Below are 21,529 nucleotides of genomic sequence, written 5' to 3'. Positions count from 1 at the left end.
GATAGAGCAAAATTGATTATTTACTTATTGTGCCATCCAGGTAACTGGGTAAAGTAATATTTGTATGTATACTATCATTTTAGGTAAGCACCTATGTAATAAATCTGCAATTACTGCATCAAGCAGCTAACCACTAAGATAATTAAACTGTTGCATTCTACTTTGTGGTGCATTTTCAAGCCTGTACCACAGCTGCTTCTATTCTGGGGGCTTTTTTCAGTTGTTGTTTGATTCACTGACTGTTGAATAAAAACTGGGTTTTTTGGGGTGGGGGTAGGAGACGAATAAAGCTTCCTAAATTGTAGAGCCCTGTTTATCCAAGAGTGCAGAAATTTCCCTCCTCCTGCACCATACTCTTATCTCTATTATTCCAGTTTGGTTTTAGCAAACAGCAGACTCATAATAACCACAAGGGCCTCACTTGCTCTCACAAATGCAAATAAATGGCCATAAACCATTTAATTTCAGGCATTCTTAACTGTCTGTAATAAATATTTTCAGATAATAACTAAAGGTGAAGCTGGTTTTATTGCCAGTTTAAATTAGTTGCTGTTTTTAACAGCATATCCGCAAGCTGTTTAACTAGCACACAGATGTCATAATAATGTCCTGTAGAATAACCTTGTTGTTCGAGCAATTGCTCCACACTTATATTGCCAAGGGAGCTGTTTCTTTACCCCCACACAACTCGTGAATCTTTAACTGTTTAGTGAATTGCAAGCACAGAAAGACAAATTTCCCCAGGCATGATTCTCACACCAGCCATTATTCCTCTGGTTGACTCCCATTTTCTCTCAGGCCTTCTGAAGGGTTTTTTCCCCATCATAATTCACCCGCATTAGCTGATCCAGTCAGTACCCCCCTCCCCTGGTGACAACTACATAAAAAAAGAACAAACCCACAACACAACAGGGCTGAATCCTAAATGCATCCACATTTAACATATTGTGCCCTATGTAGTCCATAAGATAAATGGGCAGTGGAAATTCATAAATGGCCGTTTGGGATTCTTATAGAAACTCCTTTGGGTTTTGAGTGTCATTTCTAAATCTGAAAACATTTTACTAGCTACCGATAAAGGTCATATGTCTCTGAATTTATAAAAAAAAACATAACACAAACCATTTAACAATTAAATCCAAATTACAACACAAAATAATGGTTATTCTGTCACAAATGGTCAAACTCTCAGACTCTGCCAATGATGGTGGTACCTTTTTTCTCATTGACTTGACTTCTTGTTTACTTATCCCTTTTCCAAAATTTCTGACTTCACCATTACCTCATTCATTCATTCATTTTCTACCGCTTATCCGAACTACCTCGGGTCACGGGGAGCCTGTGCCTATCTCAGGCGTCATCGGGCATCAAGGCAGGATACACCCTGGACGGAGTGCCAACCCATCGCAGGGCACACTCACACACACACACACACACACTCTCATTCACTCATGCAATCACACACTAGGGACAATTTTCCAGAGATGCCAATCAACCTACCATGCATGTCTTTGGACCGGGGGAGGAAACCGGAGTACCCGGAGGAAACCCCCAAGGCACGGGGAGAACATGCAAACTCCACACACACAAGGTGGAGGCAGGAATCGAACCCCGACCCTGGAGATGTGACCATTACCTCATATATACAGTAAACTCATAAGGGTCAAAGTCAAAAATCAATATAAGACTTTTCAAGAGTAAATCCAAACGGAGACTCAAAAACAGGTAGACCAGACCAGATTAGAGTTTGCCAAAAACAAATAATAAGAAAATTTTATTGACTTTTTTGGATTCAGAGTGACTGACTCGTGATTGAAATCAAAGTGAATGAAATGTAGTAGATGTGTTTAAATGTATTGTAAATGTAGAAGTACCCAAATGCTTTTTTTTGGTATTTTCTGGTTATTTGCTGCTGGACCAGGATCATGTATCTCTATGATCTCAAGAATCACCTGATTTTCAGAAGGAAACTATAATCATTGTCTGTTTAACCATGTGATTGTACAGTGTCTATGTGCTGGTAGACCGAGGAAACAAGAACTCTGGAGATGAATATAGTATGTCTGAAATTTACATTTTTTAATTTAAAATAGTGGTTATATTACTGAGTTACAGGAATTTTTAACGTATATGTACCTGGATTTTCTGTGCATGTCAGTAGGATGTTCTCTCTAACAGACCAAAAAGAGAGTCCATCAAATAAACCACCATGCCCAGAGAAATTAGTATTATTTAGCTAAGAAGTGTACTTTGCTAGCTGTCTAATTTTCTGAGATAAAAATGCCGCTTAAAGAGAAGTGAAAAACATTAAGCCACATAACTTTATGAATCCCATTTTAATCCCTGCCATATATTTTGAAAATGACCTCTGTGTTTGTGATTCGCTAGAAAACAGTGACTGACTTGACATGAGAAATCAAATGAGCACTGGAACAGAAAGCATCTGCACTGGGCAGTCACTCGTAACTATTTTTCTGGACTCGAGATTCTCATCCTGACAAACAGATGGAAGATGTATAAAAAACAATAAACAAAGACAGACAGAAAAGCAGGTGATCAGACCTTCAAGCCCAAGCCGTGACATTACGTCCACCTTGCTTAAACGATGAGTTTATGTGTTTTGGGTCTTGAGCAGATCTTTTCTTTGTCTACACTTTGGCCTTTCTGTCACTTTGGTAGAGGTCAGTCTTGTCTGTCTGATCAGTCTGTTCCAGAACATTTGTTTATAATCTCTGATTCCTATTGCTGATAAGAGGTTTGCATCTTGTGTTGTGGCCTCTATATTTCTGCTGGCAAAGTCTTCTTCAAACAGTGGATTGTGATGACTTCACCCCTACCCCTTTTAGGTTTTCCTTCAGAGCTTTAACAATGTTTGCCATCAACTGGTGTTGTTTTCTTTAGCTGACCTCCTTGATGCGTGGTTGTTAGTACACCAGTGCTTTCTTATTTTATTACAAATGCTTGTGCGATGATTCTGATCACAGTCATCACAGGTGATACACATGGCTCAAACCAAAAGCAGACATTCAGAGCTATTAACTCTTTAAAAATCAATCTAAAAGAACACACCTGGCTAAAAAGATACACCACAAAAGTGGGTGGGTTCAAACAGGCTTGGCATCACGTTCCAAGCTGTTTAACGTATCTAGAAGAAATTATCAGAAAAAAAGGCTGATACAAGCAAACTATTGTCTTCTATTCGTCCGCCTTCAGTGTATAGCAAACATAATTAATTGCCTACATAATTACATTACATAATTAATAAACATAGCCTTTTTAAAATGTTTTGTATTGACTCAATAATAAAGTCATTTTAATAATGCAGGAAATAATTTAGCAGTTTTTTTTTTTGCAAACTACCACCCAGTCCATGAAACGCTGAAAAACGCTGAAAAACACTGAAAAAACGGAGCTGCTGGAATTCACAAATAATAACAATATAGCGTTCTATCGTTTATCTAACATGACTGAGTAAGCAAGCTTACTCGAATGCAGTGATGCCTTTCCCAAATTAAAACAATGTTACAGCTCAACAACAGATATCTATTTTCTGGAGTTGCTAAATTCCAGAAATATATGCTAATATATGCTGTACACACTATAAAGCTTGGGCCCTTTAAAAAGGTGTCCTTAAAAAATTTATTCTAAAGACTTTATTCCAAAAATTTTTTTTGATGACACAAAAAGCAGTCAATTAATAATGACATGCACAATGAGCATACAAGTTTTATAATATTTATTCAATAATTACATCATTAATTTTTGAAGAGTGTTACACAGTTCAATTTAATTTGATTAAATTTAAACTTATTTGTATAGCACGTTTAACAATGGACATTGTCTCAAAGCAGCTTTACAAAGCATAAGAAACATAATACAAAAAAAATACATATATACAAAGATTAATACAATACAAAAATGTAATATTAATATTGGACTTTTAATATTGGATATTTAAATGTGTTTGTATTTATCCACAGTGAGACTGAGGTGACACAGCATGGCCTTTATAGACTACACGCGGCAGAGCTCAGAGAAGAATATTTCTTTTGGTTGTACAGATATATGGAAAAAATATGGTTTTATTTCAGGTCAGACTAAACCCAGATAGAGAACCCACTGATACATGCCTGGTTTGAAGAATCATTTAAAAACAAAACATGCTATGACAGTATCAGAATATGCCATAGATCAGCCATGTCCAATCTTATCCACAAAGGGCCGGTGTTGGTGCAGGTTTTCATTCCAACCAAGCAGAAGCCACACCAGAGTCTACTAAAAGCCAAGGACAACTGATTAAACAGGTGGAATCAGGTGTGGCTTCTGCTTGGTTGGAATGAAAACCTGCACCCACACCTTAGTGTGGATAAGCTTGGACACCACTGCCATAGATGGACAGTGCATTCGGATATTTAAAATTTTAAAGATAATTAGTTTTACAAACAACGATCAAGGTGAAGAAATGATAATCTTTCACTTTCACTCTTAAAGCAGTCTTAGAGAGTATTAGATCCGCAGCAAGTTGTGTGTGGGTGTGAAAAGATGAGGTGGGATGAGGTGGCCTGGTCAAAATTTCTAATGCTTTATTTGATTAATGCTAAGAGCTGATGTGTGTTTAGATGGGCTTTTGACCCTGGGCCCCCATTTAATCAAATCTTCTTTTTCTCAGTTCAACCATAGGAGGTCAAACACAATACAGACTGCTTTTCTTTTAGGCTAATCTTGGCCTGGTGTGGACTGAGTGGTGTGTGTGTGTGTCTGTGTGTGTGTGTAAGTGTGCGTGTGTATGTGTATGTGTGTGTGTGTGTGTGTGTGTGTATGTGTATGTGTGTGTGTGTGTGTGTGTATGTGTATGTGTGTGTGTGTGAGTGTGTGTGCATGTGTGTATGAGCAGAGGCAGGTGAGCACTAGGTGTGTGTGCGTGTGTGTCTGTGTGAGCATGTGTGTATTAGCAGAGGCAGGTAAGCACTTGGTGTGTGTGTGTGTTTGTGTGTGTATGTCTGTGTGAGCATGTGTGTATGAGCAGAGGCAAGTGAGCACTAGGTGTGTGTGTGCGTGTGTGTGCGTGTGTGTGTCTGTGTGTGTGAGCATGTGTGTATGAGCAGGTAACACTAGGTGTGTGTGCCTGTGTGTGTGTGAGTGAGTTTGTGTGTGCCTGCGTGTGTGAGTGTGTGTGCCTGTGAGTGTGTGTGTGTGTGTGTGTGCCTGTGAGTGTGTGTGTGTGTGAGTGTGTGTGCCTGTGTGTGTGAGTGTGTGTGCCTGTGTGTGTGCCTGTGTGTGTGTGTGTGTGTGTGTGAGCATGTGTGAGCATAGGCAGGTGAACACTAGATGTCTTTGCTGACTCAGAAGTGCATGTCTGTGAGATCTCTTTTTTTATTTATTCAGTGTTAAGTAATTATTTTATGGGACATCTCCACCAGCGCCAAGGAGCCACTGACCTCCTCACAAGAATTCAGTCCTTATTCAGATGGATATTATTTAAAACTTTATCCCTCTCTTCTTCTCCAGTAGTGACACTTCAGCACAAAAACACTGTTTACTTTCCACTACCTTTGCTCCTTTAATATATTAACCAGTAAGAGAATTCATGCTAACAATTTTCCATTAATAATATGCTTATTTACCTTTATCCAACTTCCCCTCTCTCTGTCATCTACTCTGCATGCCTTCTGCTCTTGCTGTGTCATCATACTTTTTGACCAATAGTGCAATATTAACATCCCCCCTATCTTTTCTGTCTCTGGGTCCTTTTTTTCCTTTCCCCCTTTATCCCTTGACTTTGAACAAGCCTATTACCCTGCTGCCCCTAGCCAATTACCTTGTATTTGTTCAGGAGATTTTAATAATACTCCCTTCTCTCTCTTCTTTCTCTTTTCTCTCTCACCTTCTTCAAAATTCTGTTACACTGTTAGACTCAGCAGTAAACTGCTAAACAGTGATCAACAATAAACTGTAGAGTAAATGAAGAATACCTGATGTACCGAGCATATAAACAAGACATGAGTCTCGGTGGTGATGGTGTCAGCACAAAGCTCAAATAATTACCTCGAAGTTGCATTCATACAGCCGCCTTCATTTTTAATTAATCCTGCATCCTCAATGGTGTAAGCAAAAAAAAAATCCATAGGTGTTATGACCTCACCAGTCAATACATGCTTTACAAAATCTAATAAAATGTTTAAAATCTTGAAACATGTAATCTGTATACAGTGAATAATTCATCAATGTTTTTGTGGCTTGTAGCATTTGTGCTTTTTTCTTTAGGAAATGAATACAATTTATTACTCAATTTATTACAATCTCTTTATACACAGTGTATTAAGAAAGTATTTGTCCTATTGTACACTTCATTTTTTGTTTATTTAATAATGTTCAAGAATTAAGTTTTTGTTCCATCGACTTATACACAATCACCCATGGCAATGGCAAAGCAAAAACAAAGAAAATTCTTATTTCTCTTTAGGATACATTACAAATAAAAATTTTCCACTTCTTTTTTTTTGTTATGTAAAAATAAATAAATAAATACATACATACATAACCAAGATGTTTCTTAGCTTTAATGCGACAAAGGAAAAACTAATAGAAAAGTTTCGGGAAAAAAAGAAAAAGGTTACACTGATTTTCACTGGAATTTCGACCTCTGACTAAGCTCAATGTCTATAAATTTCTATAAAATGTCTATAAATGTCTATAAAAAAGTGTTTTCCTATCTTTCTGTTTCTTATTATAGTTATAATTAGATTAGTTATAATTATTATAATCTTTTTCTTTTTTAATTATTATTTTGTGCGTTACATTGTAATGTGGTACATTTATGTATCTGTTTGTTTGTTTGTTTATTTATTTATTTATTTATTTATTTATTCAAAAACATAAACACACACACACATAATACCCTGGGCCGTGATGGGTCACGGTTGTGAATGACATGACTTATAACCTGAAGGACTTATTCACACACAAACACACAGAGAGGTACAGCATGTGTCTGCATGTGTGTGACTACAGATTAAATTCCTTTAAACGTGGGAGGTGGACCGTACACCTCTATGACCTCTACTTAATTAAAATCACAGGAGTGCCCAAAAAGAGTGTATCTTTCAGTCTGTAACAAGAGAGCCTCAGTATGAGTGAGGATGAAGTTTATGGGAAAAAAAAAATCACTGTGTGTAGTCATACAGTCTACTGAGTGTTATCATGAATGTTTGAATGTAGTTTTCCACACCTACCCAAAATGTAGCATTTCACTGTCAGTTCAGCATCACTGACCCAAAACTAGCTGTAATCCAACCTACTACATGTCAGGGTATTTTTGTGTAAAGCACCACAGTTTAAAACAGACTTTCCCTTAGTGCTGTAATCATTTTTCTAAGCCTCTTCCTCCCAAGCACGGAGGATGAAACAATTAATTAACTTTTATAAGTTTGGGTGAAAAATCCGGATGTTTCTCTGTATTATTTAATAATGTAAATGTTCTTTCCTTGAATAGAGATAAAAAGAAATAAGTACATTTAAGCCCAATGAAAAAAGGATTTTTTTTTATCCTGTAATCAATCCAAAACCAGCTGAAGGGAAGCATCCAGTCTCATTTAGGTCACTTAAGACAATTAAACTATTTAATATTTTCTGTCTGGGTTCCTGGTGCATGGATCTATTTTATTAATGTTGTTGGAGCAGGAAAAGGCCTAGAAAGAGTCGCTCTCTATAATGAGAATAAGGAAAGGATAAGGTCATTACTCTTCAGGAAAAGCATAGGTGGAGGCAGTAAAATCTAACAAAGAACAGAACTCTGTTTCTGAGGACTGTTTAAATGTCCTATTAAATATCTTAGCAATTTTTCCATCTGCCAAAGAAAACACTACATGGCAATTTAAGACCACAATCATAAGTGAAACAAAGCTTGGATTTTTTTCAAAAGCAAATAGCTGAATGCATTAATCAAACAGTTATGATGAAGTGAAGAGCATTTTTTGTACCTTAGATCCAGAATATACAAACAAGCACATGCACAAATACACACCATTCCATAATTAACTTCTTTATTTAATGACTAATCACACTCTACTTAATCTCTCGTTCAGTCTTTTATTTCCTTCCTATCCTGACTCTTCTGCTTCTCTGTCTCTTTTTTCTGAGATTTTTTTTAATAAACTCCTTGTTGGTGCTGCCACGGCACATGCAGACAGACAGCGTGATTTGGTGCTGCTGTGTAATTTGATTTGGTGTAATTAATTTGCCCTGTGTGTGTAGACTCACAGTCAGAGGTGTGTGTGTGCGTGTGTGTGTGTGTGTGTGTGTGAGCGCCTGTGTGTGTGTTGGTAGCAGAGTGTGTGTAATAAATCATTTCTGTCATAGCATACCACTCACTTTAATTAAAAGCAAGGCACTCTGCAGAAGACAATTACATCGGCGATTGTGACAAAGAGGTGTATTAAGGAGGACCAAATGTCAAGGTGCACGTTTTATGAAAGACAGAATCCTGCTGTGCTAAATGCAATGCAGCAATTTCTTATGAACAGCATGCATTGTAGAAATGGATGTGTGTGTGTGTGTGTATGTGTGTGTGAGTGTGTGTGTGTTTGTGTTATTATCACCATTAGCAGGTGGCAGTAACCCCCATCAAAATGAAATATTTATCAGCTGATATCATTATGACCATATCCTAATCACTGATGGTCACTGTTTTAGGTTCAGGATGTACAAATTGAAATGAAAAATGATAATACACTGAAATATGAGCTTTGCAATATAGATAATTACATAATACAAAAGTATATTAAAATAATAAATATGTTAATAAAAATGTCAACTTACAAAAACAATCATCTGTCTATTTTCAAGCAGTTCTAGCCATTTCTTTTAACTAATAACTCTGTAACTACATTGACTCAACATTGCGCTGTATTGTGTAAGAATGCCGTTTTGAAAAGTCTAGTATCATATTCTGAAAAATATTAACATGTATAATTGTTATTATTAGAGTGAATGTATATTAAATATATATGAAATTGTTCATACTGTTGCAGAATTCAGTGGCAGTGAAGTTAAAAAAATGAAATCCAGCAAATGTCTTTAAAAAGAAAATGAAAAACAAAAAAAAATTTCAGACGTTCTACAATTGCTGTAAGTAAAATTATATTAAACACATTTTAATTAAATGTGATGTGCATGGTAAAAATGATTAGTTACTAAAAGTTGCTTAAAGTTGACTTTTGATCACTTTTCTGCCTAATCTATGTTCTGTTACCATGAGAGCTATTTAGTATATGTGTGAGGCTCTGCACTCGAGAAGAGGAAAGAGGGGGAGAGAGAGAGAAAGAGACAGGGCACACACGATGAAGCATAAAATTGGTCCGATCATGTGTGTAATCAATTTAATAACATGCTGCGCCACGTCATAAGAAAGTCATTTTCATATCATATGCGCGCTGATAACGGCATGCTGGCATATGTCAATTGCCTGCTAAATCAGGACTTTTTCAAGAAATTACATTAATGGTTGCTTTTCATGGCTGGAGGTCTCAATTGGGTTGCCAGATGAGTTTGATGCAAGTGTTCAAGTACTATAGCTGAATCCAAAAATAAATAGGAATCTTAAAAAAAAAATAGGATCATGCAAGAGTTAGGACACTGAGAGCAGGACAAAAACGCAAAACACACAAGGAAAGGAGCATCGAGGGTATACAGGGCTATGGGTGTAATATGTTTTTATGGATGCAGTGGGACAGAGAGAAGTACAGAAAGTGTCACATTGAAAGCAGGAGAGTCATAAGTGGATGTGTGGAATGTTGGCTATATATACAGGGTGTGCGTGTTTATGTGTATTCTCTGTTATACATCTGCACACACAAATGCACCTCATCGGGTTTATTGCTCTGTGGTTCTCACACACTTTCAACATTAAGGTGTTTTGTTCGGTGAATTTCTGCTGTTGTATACCTCCTTAAAAATTCTGAACACTGATTCATCTTAAAACTTTTTATATTCAGTAACCTTTATTAATTATTCAACAACTACAATTACAGTGAATAGAAAACATTTACACACCCTTAGACTAAAATGGCAGGTTTTTGTGATGTATAAAAAATGAAACCAGGATTAATCATGTCACAAATGTTTCCACCTTTATTGTGAAATTGCAACCTATATATTAAACAATTGTAAAACAATTTTATTTTAGAATTTTCTAATTTTTCCTAGTTGGTAAGTGATAAAAATCTTTTGGGCTGTTGCCCTCCTGGAGCTGCTTTATTTAAAAGAACATTTTAAACTGCTTTGAGGTGACAAAAAACTTTCATCTTGCTTGAAAAACAATTTATGAGTACTTTTTGAATGACAACCTCACAATGTCCTGAAGGAAATTAATCTCATAACCCATTCGCTGTTCTGACAATGCTGTTGCCTAACAGCACAGATTTTGGCGGACACTGTCCAATTATGTGTCAGTATTAGTAGGCAAATAATAGCTACTCATCACTTTGAGAACTATTGTGGAAATAGTTATGAAGGGAAAAAAGTCTAACAATGCTAAGAAGTGTGTTTTTAGCAGCAAAAATGGCACATAGTTTGACAGAAGAGGCGGTGAGTCTCTGACAGGAATATTCGCATTCGCTCTTTTCAAGCTCATAAGAACAAAGCGTGGGCCGTCGAGGTGCTAGCCATCAAACTACTTCCACATTCTTCTCCTCTCAGGATTGGGCGGGGCGAGTAGGCTACCTGCCAATCAGTGGGAGGCGCGAGCCACGCGTCTCACATTATAATTAAACTCTCCTTCTCTGTACTTGAGAACCTGCTGACAAGCGCCTTCGCATTATGACAGGGTGGCCAAATTGTTTGCGATTTATTTCCAAAGCCGCCAAGGCTGCTATTAAGGCAGACCGTGAGGAACACACACACAGAAAAAAAAGCACTTTGTGTGAGATGTTAACGTGATTTGACAATGCCTTTTGTTTGTGATTGTGATTAGCATGTTCAAGAGCTATGCTAAAGGGCTTAGCTTAGGGATTTTGTAAGGAGCCACCAAACTCTGAGAATAAATATCCTGTCAGTAAGTTGACATAAAACTCTGATCCACAAATGAATCAGTCAGCATGACAAAAAGGAAATGCACTTATACCTTCAATAACAACTCCTGAATAAAGCAGAACCTGCACCGCCTTTAGCCATGTCCATCAGTCTTTGAAAAGCCTAAATTAGCCTAAAAAGAATAGGAGAAGAATAGCCTATCACTAAGCTTTTAACTCATTTTGCTTATTCCGACTCCTTTTAATATTACACATCATCCACTTTCCATCATTTTGTACTTTACTCTGTAATATACAGCTATGTCCCCTCAAGGGCCCCTCAGGCCCCTCCGCCCTGGAGAAATTAAAGGAAAGATTCTATTATACATGACAAAAGAGCAGAAGCTCAACCTCCGGTGAGCACCATTATTATACATTCTCTAATCATTGCGGTCCTGATTTGTCATGCAAGATGGAAGATGTTGCACCTGCTCACAGCAGTGACCCCAAAATTGTGACCATAAAACTTATGACTAGTTTCTTTAAGATATGATAACGCCAAAAATAAAATAAAATGTATTTATTAAGCCCTTTTTTATAAGAGCAAAGTTTCCACATTGTTAGTCAGGTCATAAAATATCAGCCACAACAACAGTAATGTATTTTAACACATATCAAGCTGTGCAATACAGTCACAACAGCCACACTCCATGCGCCCATATCCTATTACCTCTTCAACACGTAGCAAAGCCATTACTAAATCACAACCCCTGTATTTCCCCTGTTTTCTGTTTCCAAAAAACCTGACCACTCCCTGAACTCTGATCTAATCAGTGGGGGTGGAAAAGAAGACAGAGAGCTAGGAAAGAGCATGCCAGTGACAGAAGAAGAGAGGACAGAGAGTTACTGCTGCCTTTTTTAAAGGTGAACTCTATTTGCAGTGGTGAAGAGGGGGGGATGGAGTGCCATAGCAAGCCAAGCCATAGTAATAAAGAACGGCAGGCCTGACAAGGAAGGTCTGGGTGCAGGTGTTAAATCAGGCAGCACAGAGGGCAGCCATATGCAGCAGCTGATTTATGGCCCCTTCCGAACCCCGATGTGTTTTAAATGTGACCTTGCGCACACTCTAACCCTGACCCGCTTCCTTGCCATACTGTTTTGCCACACACTTCCATTTACACACCAGACAAACATAAAATGTTCTGCTCAGAATATATCAGGGTGGCCACATGTACATATGTTTATAATACCAATGTTCTTTATAAGCACAACCTTGACAATGCAGGCAAGTTGAAAGAGAATAAATGTGTGTCAGAAGAACAAGTCTTGATTTTGTAGGCTGTGTGTATTGTCTATGAATTTGGAAATTGCCTATTGAGTTATTAGGAAGCTTTACTCTCCCTCCTAATCCAAATGCACAAGACAGCCCCAGCATAGTAAAGATACACAGACACACACACACACACTCACACACACATACTGTGCCAGGGCCAGCTGCAGGAAACTTTGAGGAGAAAATTAATGAGCTGGAGTGGTTGTGGAGCATGCTTCTGTGACACAAACACAAGTCTGACGACAAGCATTGCAAAAAGTGCATGCACACCCACACGTATGGACCAATGCTTGTGTTATGGGTTATAGAGAGCTTGTAAAAGGCCAGTAGTGGCTATGATTCTGAGACGATCCACAGCTGAGCTTTAAGGCAGGTGAGAGGCTCATGAATGTCTCTCCTCAAACCCCCGCTGTCCTCATGCCAACATGAGTGTGTGCCATCCTGGCAGCAAGCTCAAAGCAAAATGATTTGTGATCAGAGACACTTAAATATACATATGTTATGGTACACTGTTATGGTATTTTATATATGTGTATACATATAACTCACAAGATTAATCAATTCTTGCAAATTTGTAATTATGAGACCATTCTGTTAGAATATTCTTAAAATAATGTGTTCTGATCATTTTGACACTGTACATTTTTTTTACACATCACATAATTTTTTGTCTTCTTAGAAAAGCATATTCAATGTAGAGAAGCTCATACAAAAATGTGATTTTGTGCTAATTATAATACACACTATCAGTTGAATCAGTCAACTAGAGGAACACTATAAAATAGATGGTGTGGGAAGCAAGGCTAACAAGGCCCTATTACCTGTCTTCTGTCTACTGTGCCTTTGCCAGGAGCTGATAAAACAAAGATGCACATACACACACAACTCCATTAACACCTTTAACATTCACAGCCACACATCATAGCAGCTGTGGAGTTCTAGTGATAATATCGGCCCAGGCTTTCAACAGCTCCACAAACAAATAATTAAAGCCTATTATTTACCTTCCACGGGATGAGCAGTTATCACACACCTTTCTGCACCGTACATCTCTTTCTATTTGGCTTTCTCTTTTTCTTAATGTCTTTCACTTTCTCTCTCTCTGCTTCTCTCTGCTCTCTCTAACCCTGCATTGACTTATTGATGTCAACTCTAATAAATCATTTCAGTTTGTTCCTTCTGTGCCAAGATGAGTTGTAATCTTTACTGTATGACTCTTTCAAAAAGCTACAATAAAATAATTACCATCATACTGTATGTAAATTTCAAATATAATATAATATCACACTTAAATCAATCAAATTAAATCAATCACTTAAATCAATCAAATCTTTCTACAGGACCTTCTCTGAAAATACAACAATTATTGATACCTTTAAGGGATTTTTTAAAGAAACACAAATTGTTGTTCTTGTCATATTGTCATATAAAATTCTTTAGCAGTTAAACATGTCCAATTTAATTTTAGAATTAGATCATTATTATTATTTGTAAAAACCATGGCACTACAAAAGAATCAGATGGTTGTTGAACTGCACAAATCAGGTAATTCATAAATACCATTAAGCACAATAATGTTTTATGCTTACATTTTGTGTGTGTTTGTGTGTGTGTATATATATATATATATATATATATATATATATATATATATATATATATATATATATATATATATATATATATATATATAGGATGCAAAAATGTTAGTGGTTACTTATAATCATAATATATCATTATGATATTATAATGATCATAATTAGAATCATTATATTATATTTAATCTCTGGAATGGACACAGGTTGTCACCACAAAATAATTTAGGGTCTAATAGCTTTCCAATACCTTTCCATTAAATATTAAAATATAAAATATTATACAGCCAAATGTCACCAGTGCATCTTCCATGATTTCTTCCTGCACATATTCCCTTGTTCTCTCCAGCAATGAGCTGTTCAAAACGAGTAAACATGTCTTAATCACAATTCAATTAAGCCTGTGCTAGCCTTCATATGAGCAATCTGTTATAAACATCCAACCAGTACCACAAATCACCATTGCTATTGCTCTCATTAGCATGCCTTTAACCAGGGAAAGAGAGAGAAACCCAAAGAAGAGAGAGTGCGAAAAGATATGGTAGTGTTCGGAAAGAGTGTCAGGATCGGTGCACGCACTGAAAAATTAAACCACTTAGGAGGACTGTTTGACTTGCATTCTTCTCAAAGTCACTGTACAGCTGAGAGAGGAGACAGTGAGATAGAGAGAGATGGAGGGAAGAAGGGACAGAGTGAGTGCTCCTACACATCACTCTATTCTGTCATGCTTGGTGAGCAGAGTAAGAGAGAGAAACGCGTGAGAACGGTGCCTCAGAGTGGCAGATTAAAAGCAATCTATATCCACATAAATCATTGATTAAATGAATCATGAAATTAATATGTAAATTGTGTGTTTAACCTCTACTTATATACCAGTGTCTGTCGTTGTGGTGTAAATCTAAAACTAATTGCTATTTCGCAGCGAGCCCTGAGAAACATCCGACACGGAGGAGAAGACCATAGGGAGGGAGCGAGGGAGGATGAGAGCAAAGAGAGCGGTAAAAGTCTGACATATTTATTAAGTAAATGTTCAACTACATCAACTCACTCATTAACAGATGTACAGAGTACAAGAAGTGAAGAAGATGGTTTGTGCTGCCTCAGCAGTTCAGTGTGACAAAGGGAGCTTTATTCTGCTGAAATGGACACAAAAACAAAAATACAAATACATGTATATACAAAGTGAAAGGCAAATTAAACTGTGCACAACAAAACTTGGATGAACAGATGCTGTACCTAGACTGTGGTTGACTATATGTAATACGCAGAAGGGGGAGGGAGTGATAGATAGCTGAGTCTTTCTTGCTCCTACTTGACATAAACCATACTCCGCTCTGTCACAGAGGATCCTGATTTACAGGCAAGCAAAAGTAGGGATGGCTGTGGTGATCTTTCAATAAAACATCAAAAAAGGCCTCTGACCCAGCCATTACCAGCAAGCCTCAATGGAACCAGGAGACAGCATGAGCCTGCCATCCCTCACACTCCAATCTTCCAGTGAGGCACCTTGGGAAAGCAGACAAACTACAGGAGGAGAATTATACTGTGGCAGTGGCCAAGAGACAGTGTTGTGCATTTGATGCTCAAGAGCCATACTTTGTTCTTCAAAGCCTCAAACAGCCTATCACAGGGTGAATTAAATTGCATGTAATAAGACCTGAGTGTGTCTGAGTCTGAGGAGCATAGGGAATAGTTTTAATTATTAACACACATAGATACACACGGTGACATTCACACAAACATGTATGAACATAAACCCAACGCTATCTCTATTTATATATGTCTTGTTCACACACATCATTGCTCGTCATACACAGAGACACAGACAGACACTCAGATGCACATATTGATTTTCTAACATAGTGAGACATTAAAGAGATGGATCATGTTATGCATTTAACATGAAGTGTTTGGAAAAAAAGGGACTGTTTGGAACAGAAAGGTATAGAATGTTTAAAGTGTATAAAACAAAAAAGAAGTTTTTTGTAAGAAGTTTTTTAAGTAGCAGTCGTGCTACAGAACGTTTGTATGCCTCATCTTTAAGGGTTCTTCTTGAGGCATTTTTTGCTTCATTGGTGTTCTTTCTGATTGGGAAACACTCAGTTGTAGGGTTCTCCCCTTGAGAGACAATTAAAATTAGTCTTACCCTAAGGTACACATACATGCAATAAGAAACTCATAATGTAACCTAATGGGACTAAACAACCTGCATTTTAGTGTGTTTTTTTTTTTTTACAGAGGTGGCGTGTTTGCGAGTGCAGGATCTATGCTGATCCTTATTTCTTTGGCAGAGCATCTTAAAGGTAAAGCAAAACTGATTAAGGCTAACTAACAACTTTTTTGATTAATTAATAATTCATTAATTGTTCTGAGTTTGATTAATCAAGAAAATCTAATTATTTGTCTGATAATAATGAGCATTCATTTTTATTTTTTATTCAAAATTGGTCAGTGTTTTATTCAAAATACCTGAGCTCACAGGCTACTGCATGCTCAGGAGGTGTGGTATTGTGCTAGCACTGTGCAGAAAGTGTGTGTGTGAATGCCCTCAGAAGTGTTGCAGCACTTGGCTGATCCTACAAAACACATTCTATGCTCTTACACAATGCTCCTTTATTTTTAGTGCAAGCCTAAGCTATTGTCAAAGGTTACATTAGATTATAGTTGTGCATTTAAATATTTACTACAGTACAGGTGTATAGAAGGTTGACTTCAAAAACAGGCTTTACAAATCTCTATTTACTGAATTTAGTTTCAAGTCATTTTAATTGTTTCAGTGAAATAAGCTGGCTAATACTAAAGGTTTTCTGCTGAGGCCTAATGTTTAGTCATATTTTAGCCATGGATAAATTACAATGTTGAGCTGTCATCTTCTGCTGTGTTCATTAAGATGTTCATGTATGTCAGTCGTACTGCTGTGCCAGCTAGGTGAGCTCACATTTACATCAGTTTACATGATAAAAGTGTTCCTCTATTTCTGACTTTTGGGCTATAGAATGCAACCCTATGCTGCAGCATCCACAATCTGTATTCCTTATTTCAAAGTCTCAGTGATGTTGACAGGAAGCATACATTTTTTCAAGACATCTAATCAATAATAAGGTTCATTCCCAACTATTTGTATTATCAATTAATATTGATCGTTTCATTTTTTTCAAATTCATCTTTAATTCCAAAACTGAAGATTTTCTTAGAAATGTTTTTTGTTTACACACACAAACACACACACGCGCACACACACACACACAAAAACACACACATGCACACACACACGCACACACACACAAAAACACACACATACACACACACACAAACACACACACACACAAACTAACCACAGGATCATGCACAAAATACATAAAGTAAAAGACAGGGAGCTCGTTTACACCCACACTGAAGCATTCACAAATCAACATCCAGATACAGAAGAACTCGTGTGGGGTAATTAAAACCATTCAGTGGGCAGGTCAGCCTCATCAACTCATCAAGTCCTGAAATCATGGTGAAAATTTCGGTACATCTGCAGTCATTATTTTATCGAGGATGAGTCCATACAATTTGCTTTAAACCGTGAATTTTTGGCTTTTATGAAAGCAAAATACAAGCCGACAAATTTATTTTCTAACAGAGCCCAATGACAACCAAACAACAGCAAATAGAAGCTTGTGCACTACCTTGTAATGGACTCATAAGGAATGAAGATGAGAAAGGCAGAGAAGTAAAGAAAGAGAGACCAGAGAGTAGAGGGAGGATCCTGGAAGATGGATTATTTTGATAACAAAAGTTTAACAGTGCTACCTTCCCACTTAAGCTGCCCACATCCTCCCCAATATTAATAAAATAAAGTAGCAAAAAATTAAAGGTGAATACCCTGACTGTCCTTTAAATGCACTTTTTTTTAGTAAATTCTGTATGCATAATTCTTTTTTTTCTCTCATACCACACACACACACCTTATCTATATCCAAACTCTCACTCTCTCACTCATTTTCTACCACTTACGTATCCGAACTACCTCGGGTCACGGGGAGCCTGTGCCTATCTCAGGCGTCATCGGGCATCAAGGCAGAATACACCCTGGACGGAGTGCCAACCCATCGCAGGGCACACACACACACTCTCATTCACTCACGCACTCACACACTACGGACAATTTTCCAGAGATGCCAATCAACCTACCATGCATGTCTTTGTACCGGGGGAGGAAACCGGAGTACCCAGAGGAAACCCCCGAGGCACGGGGAGAACATGCAAACTCCACACACACAAGACGGAGGCGGGAATCGAACCCCCAACTCTGGAGGTGTGAGGCGAACGTGCTAACCACTAAGCCACCGTGCCCCCCATACCCAAACTCTTCAGAGAAAAAATCTTGTATTTACAAATAACATATTTCAAATGAAAAATCCTGCAACTTTTATTTAAAAAAATAAGTAAACAAATAAAATAAGCCCTAAAAGTTTTCCTTATGTAGTTGTTGAGGCTGATGGTAGGTTTAAATTTAAGCGTGTGTGTGTGTGTGTGTGTGTGTGTGTGTGTGTGTGTGTGTGTGTGTGTGTGTGTCTGTGTGTGTGTGTGTGTGTGTGTGTAAAATATAACCCAGGTTGCCCAGGGCAAGCACTGGCAGAATGAATTCTTCACAGATCCATCTAGAGCACCAGATCTGACCATGATGTCACTGAATACCCAGGGATTTACACACACATACACACACAGATTTTCTCTTTCTGTCTCATTTACATTTACATCAAATTATTTAATTCTATGATTATTTTTTAGTGTTCTGTTTGAAAACCAGTGTTCCAACAACTGGCATGGTTATAATATATTTTAAGCAACTATGTGACTTCTAATGCAGGTTTTAACCTTTAGTCAATTTGGTCTCAGACAAAAGTCACTATCATGGTTTCAGTTTCATAAATTTGCCTTTGAAGTTTTAAGTTGCCCTGATAAACAGAGACACACACACGCAGAGGTATTAATATTCATATTCATATTAGATTAATATAATTCGATCACAGTGGCAATTCTGATTTAATGTGATTTCAGTGGCAATTCTGATCTCTATTCAGAAAGAACACAAAATTATTGTAGCCTGGCAAAGGTCATCATTTTCTCAGACCTCACCAACTGCTAATTTTTTCACCACACCAAGGCTGTGTAAATGTACCAAGGCTCACTTGTAACTTCAATTTACTACCGTAACCTCCACTCACTGGCTTAATATACCAGACCGTTCTGCCAAAGACCTCTGACAGCTGCTATGCGCACAGGTAGCTATGGAGCACAGGCTGTCATGAAATATTCATCCATGTAACTGGGATACTGAGCACCTATCTGATTATGTGATATAAACCACCAGCTCAAGAAACTTGTACATGAAATAACGCATATATTACCATTAACATATGAAAGTAATTCAGCATATGTAAACTGTTCTAATATTCGGATTGAGTTCCCCCCCATGAAAAGCTTCCGTCTCTTCCCACATATCAAAGCTTAGTGTCAAAACTGTGATTAACATAAGGGGGGGAAAAGAAATATTTTGAAAAAAGCAGCCATTAAAGGTTGTTTATATCTCAAGTCCTTTAAACGTCTCCTAATCATCTACTCCAGAGCTTGCTTCAGCATAACACTGATTTTGGTGTCATTTTCAATTTTATGCTCCCTGCTTCTTCTCTGAATCACCATACAAAAAATAACAATTTAAAAGATCAGCCCTAATTAGATGATTAGTGCTCAGAAGGGCTTAAGATAAGTCATTTGCATAATTCCATCATAAAAGTTGCATATTTCTGTGTTCGTTTGTACAATTATCTTAGCTGTCCTAGGGGCTGTGATATTAATGTGATTAAACAGTATACTCCTGCATGGAGCCCAGTGTCCTCCATTAAAGCAGTGCTTCAGGCAAAGCAAAAATTAATTTTAGGAGACAATCAATTTTATTCTACATGACTGTAATAAATATAGGCCGGGTGCAGATGTGTCATTAAGCTCAGGAAGGAGACTCAAAGTCAAAATGACACCAGTGGCTCTGGCAGGCCTCCTCAAACACTCTCCTGCAGTGAGTGGCAGAGGTGTCATTTTCCATCTTGCTTGAAAAGTCTTCTCCATCTGTCACATTTAACTTCTCTTCCTGAATCACAAAGCAACACACCCAAGATACAAAACTGGCACACTCTGCAATCCCCTGTCCCCTGTCATTTCTCACAACACATGACATAAAATCAAAACAAGCTTTCCAAATGCCACCTCAAAAACACTAGAGGTCAGTCAACAGTTCTGAATGCAAATCATTTAACATTATGCATGCAATACTTTCACATTGTTCCTAACAGTTAAGTGCCTGCTGATACAGTAGTGAAGCTACCTACAATTAATAAATGATTGTTGTGAAAATGTATGGCTCTTGGCTTGATGTGAGCATACTGCACATGCCATTATATGCCTAAACAATGTTCATGTTAACAAATGGGTCTCTTTTTTGTCCCATGAGTATCATGAAAGACCAGAGAAATACCAATTTTCTTTTAGCATAGAATGTGTGTTCATTAATGTTCCAACAGCACTGCTCCGACAATTACAAATCTATCATAAATGGTGGCTTATTTACATTTATGTATAATGTTAATTTAGTTTTTTTTATCTTTGAATGAAACTATAAATTTTTAATGATTATTATAAAACCCTATAATTACTATAATTATAAATGTCCCATAATAAAAACTAGCAATCAGTAGAAAGCTAGAAAACAGCCAACCACGTGTTACAGTAATGTTCTTACCTTAAAGGTAATTTTAAGTTAATAATCTTGAAACATAATAATCAGTAGCCACAGAAATTAATTCTGTAAACTAATATGAATTGGCTTATGTGAGTTTAACGGGTTACAACCTTAAAATGTACTCGTAGCAGATACTTTAGCTGCTTTTAGGAAATTTAAAAATGCCATTTAAAACCCATGTAATGCATCCAGTCCCTCTCCCGGCTGTAACACACGGACTACACTTCACGGTGCGCGCCGGAGACGCGTGCGGCGCGTTTGTCACTCACTTACCGCATGTTATCTGGAACAGTAATTGCTCGTTTACGCGCATGACCAGTTTAAAGCTTTGCGTCTTAGAACATTAATGAGGGCTCGCGTGGTCACAGGCTGGGTTATGATGACAGGGGGGGTAACTAACCCCATCCACCCCACCCCCACCTTTGCTCATAAAATATCAAAGTATTTCAACCTTTGCTTTTACAATGCAGTGCCATAAATGTAACGCGGAGAAAGGGCGTTGATATCAGAATGTTCGCTTCAAAAAGATCGGAGGGTGGATTTTAGTCTTTTTATATTAAATTATTTCATGCTTAAGTTTTGAATTAAAAGCTTCTAAAGGCAAATCGAATACAAACCGATAATATGAGCATAATAAGGTGCGCGTAAAAGTAAAGCTATGGCCACAACCGTAGTGCTGCTAAAGTTTCTTTGCATGAAAAACTGCTTTGCCTTTTGTTCAGGAAATCATGCATGGACACACGCGTGGATTATACAATATATAACAACAATATGTATAACAATATACTATAGAAGCGCGCGATAGAGCCGC

At 37.4% G+C, this 21,529-nt stretch overlaps 1 protein-coding gene across 5 annotated transcripts in view; it reads right to left on the bottom strand.

Annotated features, from left to right (window-relative positions):
* dacha (dachshund a) overlaps window positions 1–21,529 on the bottom strand; it is a 109,638-nt gene that overhangs the window by 84,018 nt on the left and 4,091 nt on the right. Inside the window, exon 1 of one of the 5 annotated variants that reach the window (XM_060890931.1) lies at window positions 20,992–21,057. The exons of the other annotated variants lie outside the window; for them this stretch is intronic. Coding sequence (XP_060746914.1) covers window positions 20,992–20,996 — 5 coding nt within the window. The 5' untranslated portion in view covers window positions 20,997–21,057. Of the gene's footprint in view, window positions 1–20,991; window positions 21,058–21,529 lie in introns of those variants that run through there. 5 annotated transcript variants of the gene reach the window in all.

The sequence above is a fragment of the Tachysurus vachellii genome, chromosome 17 (assembly GCF_030014155.1).
Source record: "Tachysurus vachellii isolate PV-2020 chromosome 17, HZAU_Pvac_v1, whole genome shotgun sequence".
Taxonomy (NCBI): Eukaryota; Metazoa; Chordata; class Actinopteri; order Siluriformes; family Bagridae; genus Tachysurus; species Tachysurus vachellii.
Note: the sequence above shows the minus strand (reverse complement) of the source record. Positions and strands in the feature narration are given on the sequence as shown.